This window comes from Camellia sinensis, chromosome 12 (assembly GCF_055761805.1).
Source record: "Camellia sinensis isolate YWXY chromosome 12, ASM5576180v1, whole genome shotgun sequence".
Lineage (NCBI taxonomy): Eukaryota > Viridiplantae > Streptophyta > Magnoliopsida > Ericales > Theaceae > Camellia > Camellia sinensis.
Window position 1 is genome coordinate 42,007,061 of NC_138972.1, and position 4,916 is coordinate 42,011,976.

Consider the following 4,916-nt stretch of genomic DNA (forward strand, 5'->3'; position numbering starts at 1 on the left):
CTTTGTATTGTGATGAGATGACTGAAATTTATCTGAGATCTGAAGAAAAATGTCAAAAAATAACATAACAGTCTTATTACTTGCTGTTGTCAGGAAACCCATGGAAGCACCAAAATTGTGACTTCAATTTGTCCCCTTTTTTTTTTTTTTTTTTTTTTTTTCAAGGACAAAAGTATGCACAGTTTCAAGCATTATGGCTTTTGCTTTATGTGCCTTGAGGGCTCTTTGTGGTCTGCGAGGCTTACTACATTGTCATGAAAAGGCTATTGCTTTTCGGAAGATTTGCTGGCCAGGAGCTAAGATTGCTGAAGGGTCGTAGGTGGATTTCCTCCTAACAAAAACATTCCACTGAGGGCCGAAGTGAGTTCGCCACGCCTCGTAAGTGCTGTAATGGGGAAGATACTGTTTCATCCCAAGACGAGCTGTTTCGCAGAAGTCTAGGATTCTTTTGTTTTGGCTTAAAATGTGTGCTAAGCCATCTGTTCCTGTCGAATATGGCATTGCGGAGGTTAGGAAAGCCACTAGGTAGAAAACATCTTCCTCTGGGGTAACCATAGATGTTTTGTTGTTCCACCTGCAATATAGAAACGAGCCGAGTCAAGTTTAAGAGCCCTAAACATTTCAATTATTAAAAGAGATTTGATTTTGTTAACGAATTAGTACTTGGATTTGTTGGCTGGATAAATGAGTATAGGACCATTGCTGGTCTCTTTAAGAATGTTCCCAAATACTTCTTCAGCGAAGTAGTGAATTCTGCTTTTTGGAATGAGAAGATTTAGCCATGGATGGGGGATATCCCACAATCCCGTTGCCCGTAGTTTCAACTCTGATATGTGCACTCTATCCAGGAATTCTACGTAAGAGACTTCTGAAAGGAAGAGTGTGGACTGAATATAACTCAATTCTGATAGCAATCTATCGATTTTCTGCATTAGTAAACAGAGGTTGACGATGAGGACTGTTTTAGTTGAATTCTGCAAGGTAGGATAAGAAGTTTTAACTAGTCTCACCTGGTTCACTGTATTAGTTTCATCTGGATTGAAGTATTTGGCTATTTCTAGGCAGAAGAGAGTTTTCCCATCTGAGTTGAACTGACTTGCTTGAATAGGGTCTTTGGGATTGAAGGAGGATCTCCAGTTATTAAGGAGACCTGTTCTGTTTATTATGACGAATCCTTCTATGTAATCAAAAGAATCCTCTGATGATATTAGATGCTCTTGGTCCTTTGTGAAAACGGAAAAATCCGAATAAAGCACTCTAATCCATTTTACCTGCGAAAAAAGGTAGATTAACGATAGAGATTAGTATTTCTTGTGATAAAATCTTTTTTTGTATATTACTGGTGGGAAGAAGATACGTAGTTTTACCATCCTGGGTGCTGGTTCAAGAGCAATTCTTGCCCGGGTGATGATACCGAACTGTCCTAGTCCTCCAAGAACACCATAAAAGAGGTCAGTGTTCTCTTTCTCTGAACAGATAATCACCTCTCCCCTTCCTGCACTCAGTTAAAGAAGTTTCAGTTAAAAATATACATTATTGAATTTTATGATTTAGTTCACAACATAACTGGGCATAGAGCTGTATAATCATCATTTTGCAGAAAATCGGGTAAATCACATTCCCGCCTTTCTGTGAAATGATGTCACTTGCATACATGCACTGCTATATATGATGCGTTATGAATTTAAACCAAACTAATGCATAATAAAAATGATTTGCGCAAACATACCTGTGACAACCTCGAGCTGATGAACATTATCTATCTGGGGTCCATGCCGGAATGCCTGTCCACTGATTCCAGCATTAGATAAAGTTCCCCCAACAGTGAGATAAAGATAATCCGTCCAAGATTTTGGTGCAATCCCATGTTTGAGACTCTCATGTAGGATATTTATCCATAACTCCCCAGCTGAAACATCCACATAAGGGAACTCCCCAGTGTGGAAATGCATTTCTTCTTGCTGTCGTAGTGATTCCATGTTGATAACCACACCTTGATAGGCTTGTGCTTGACCTTCAAGGGAATGACCATGGCCTCTAGCGGCGACTGTCAGCTCTGACGTGGTGCCCATTTCGAAAATATGCTTTATGGTAGAGGAAATATCAGAAACCGATTTAGGATGTAGAACCGCTGATGGTAGGTTATGGTATATATTGCCAAAGTCATTGGCTGCTTGGTCAATGTTCTCGGAGCTTAGATACCCGTCATATCTTAGTGTTTTCAGTGAAGAAGGGATAGCTGAGGAACCTGAATGAGGAGAAACTGTTGAGGAGACAAAAGGCTGGTTACAACAAAGGTTGTTTCTGTTTATAATGTTGCTCAAGAACATGACTATGAGAAACTTGAGGACAGTATAGGTGTTTTTCCCGAGTGTACCATAAGTTGGTAACACCATTTTGCTGCTAGATAATATGTTGAGAGAGAGAGAGAGAGAGAGAGAGAGAGAGAGAGAGAGAGAGAGTTCCTATTTGAATAGAGGTAAGAGGAGAGGAGTTTTTAGAATGGCCCAGGAAATGAAGGATGGAAGGAGAATTTAAAGGGAAGGTTGTGATCCATTCAGCACAGTCAAACATATACCAGTGGTGAAACTAGTATGAAGACTGTTTATTGTTTGAATATATTTGGGAATAATTCTTTCTCCCTTTTGTGCTCCAAAGGAAGTCATAAAATATAGAAAGATTCCACTTACCTTGGTACTTTTTTTCCACACAGTTACAATCACATTACTATTTGTTCTCAATCCTCCTTGTGGCCTTTTATTTTTGCTAATTTTAGCAGATGTATCAATGTACTAGGATGTGCTACAATTTTGCCTTAGTTTTTATTCAAGATAAATTTTGTATTCATGCAATAGTATATCATATTTAGTAGATGGGAAACTTATCTGCACGGAAAAGTGTAAAGAAAAATTAATGTGTGGTCTAGATTTTTTTCTGTGTTTTGGTATATAATTAGTCAATAGTCTTTCTTCATCGAGAGTGATTAAGAAAAATTAATGTGTGGTTTAGATTTTTTCTGTGTTTTGATATATAACTAGTCAATAGTCTTTCTTCACCGAGAGTGATAAAGAAAAATTAATGTGTGGTCTAGATTTTTTTTCTGTGTTTCGGTATATAACTAATCAATAGTCTTTCTTCACCGAGAGTGATCGATGGGGCGGCCCCTACCGACTTGCAACCAAGTTTCTATTTTTTGTCTTGGGTACTTGATGTTCTTGCTATTTTAAGGCAATTAGGTACGTTTATAATCGACTAAAGAAACAATTTCTTCACACATGACTGCAAATTTGGTACAAATGAGTTATGGTTGATGGGGAGGCCCCTACCAGAGTGTAATGCTGTTAGAGCAAGTCTGCCAAATGAAAATGGAGTCAGATTTTGTACTAGACAGTTCATCCTCAGAGAGTATGTCTTGGTTTGATGACTAAGAAAATGATACATCAATATTTACCCCCCTTTCTTTTTACCTCCTACGTACGAACCATATGTATAAATATAGGACCTATCATATCTAGAAAATAATAAGATCCACTGTTATTTTACAAAGGATCATGCTAATGATAACCTACAGTCTGTCTTTAAGGGGGAGATAATACCAAAATAGTTAGAATACTAAGCACTTTTTACATATTTTTATACACATTTAGCATGTATATCAAGACTAATACTAAATAGTTAGAATACTAAACACTTTTTACATATATTTATACACATTTAGCACATATATCAAGACTAATACTAATCACTGGGTGATCATCAGCATATATTTTTGTGAATATAGTGTGTACATGGTGTTTGTTGTGAGAGGCAAAAAAAAAAAAAAAAGAATAAAATTTATCCAGTGATAAATCGAATCTGGGTTGAGGTAACCTGCGCAGCATATTATAGGAAAGATTAGTGTATGTAATAAGCAAGGAAGCTTGGAACTTCCATGCATCTTCTGGTGACTTTAAGTATTATGATTTTTTGACAGTATCTTCTGTTGGCAATGGTATTGGGGTCTGTAGGGGCCTGGGAGGGTTAGGTTCTGTGTGGGAAAGAGGCTCAGAGGAAGGATAGGGAAGTGGACATAGAGATGACAGTTTGAATGGGGGAAACACTAAAAAAAAAAAAGTCTAACCTATCAACTAGATTGCCTTTGGAGTCTTAGATCCCAGCACTGGGACAACCCTAAATGATGCTCTCTCTCTCTCTCTCTCTCTCTCTCTCTCTCTCTCTCTCTCTCTTTGTGTGTAATATTTTTTAATATGAGATAACTTTTTTGTGCCAAACAACCTACTATTGTGGAAATCATTACCCCATTTGCTTTTGTTTTTCGAGCACTTGATGAGCACCCATTTGAAATCAGCAGCTAATTTTGAAAATTACATCATTAAAATTGTTTTTTTACTAATTACTTTAATGCTTCATATGTTGATTTTTCATCTCAACTATTTATTTAGTGTCCGTCCCAATTATTGGTGTTGGCTAATAGTTTCTCTTTCCTTTCTTTCTTTTATATATTATTATTATTATTATTATTATTTTTTTACCCATGCAATCATTTCCTAAAAGTCACAGCTTCACAGCCGAAAAACTTATATGCTAATTACTTTGCAAGTGTACAAAACTCCCACTCACAATAGAGAGAGTTTAGAAGAGGTAAATAGGTAATATGCATATAGTGTTTTATCTTTATTACACTTAATTTGCTGGTATCATGTTTTTTTTTTTAGGTACATCGGAAGATAAAGGTATCATGTTTCGTATCATTTTTTTTGAACTAAGAAATGAAGATCGACACATTAAATAAAAATAAAAAAAACCAATCAAGAGCACGAGATTATGAATGGCTATGAAAAATACAAATAAATAAATATGTCAAATCTGGTTCAAAGCATGACAAAATGGACTAAGTTGAACTCTTATGTATGAGG

At 36.5% G+C, this 4,916-nt stretch overlaps 1 protein-coding gene across 1 annotated transcript; it reads right to left on the bottom strand.

Moving 5' to 3' along the window:
• Positions 1-50: 50 nt before the first annotated feature.
• CKX1 (cytokinin oxidase/dehydrogenase 1) lies at positions 51-2,644 on the bottom strand. The gene is made up of 5 exons (XM_028229848.2): positions 1,730-2,644; positions 1,368-1,495; positions 1,011-1,271; positions 664-926; positions 51-574 (listed from the first exon to the last, which is right to left on the bottom strand). Exons 1-5 carry the CDS (start codon positions 2,394-2,396, stop codon positions 253-255), a joined length of 1,641 nt encoding a protein of 546 aa, XP_028085649.1. The 5' UTR covers positions 2,397-2,644; the 3' UTR covers positions 51-252.
• Between the last annotated feature and the right edge of the window lie 2,272 nt (positions 2,645-4,916).

Bases quoted from the DNA above. Each gene is read 5' to 3' on its own strand.
- CKX1 (XM_028229848.2), bottom strand. From the start codon at position 2,396: ATGGTGTTACCAACTTATGGTACACTCGGGAAAAACACCTATACTGTC. The intron at 1,272-1,367 runs GTAAAACTACGT...CTTTTTTCGCAG, and splicing joins TTGAACCAGCACCCAGGATG to GTAAAATGGATTAGAGTGCT. The intron at 575-663 runs GTACTAATTCGT...TCTATATTGCAG, and splicing joins TATCCAGCCAACAAATCCAA to GTGGAACAACAAAACATCTA.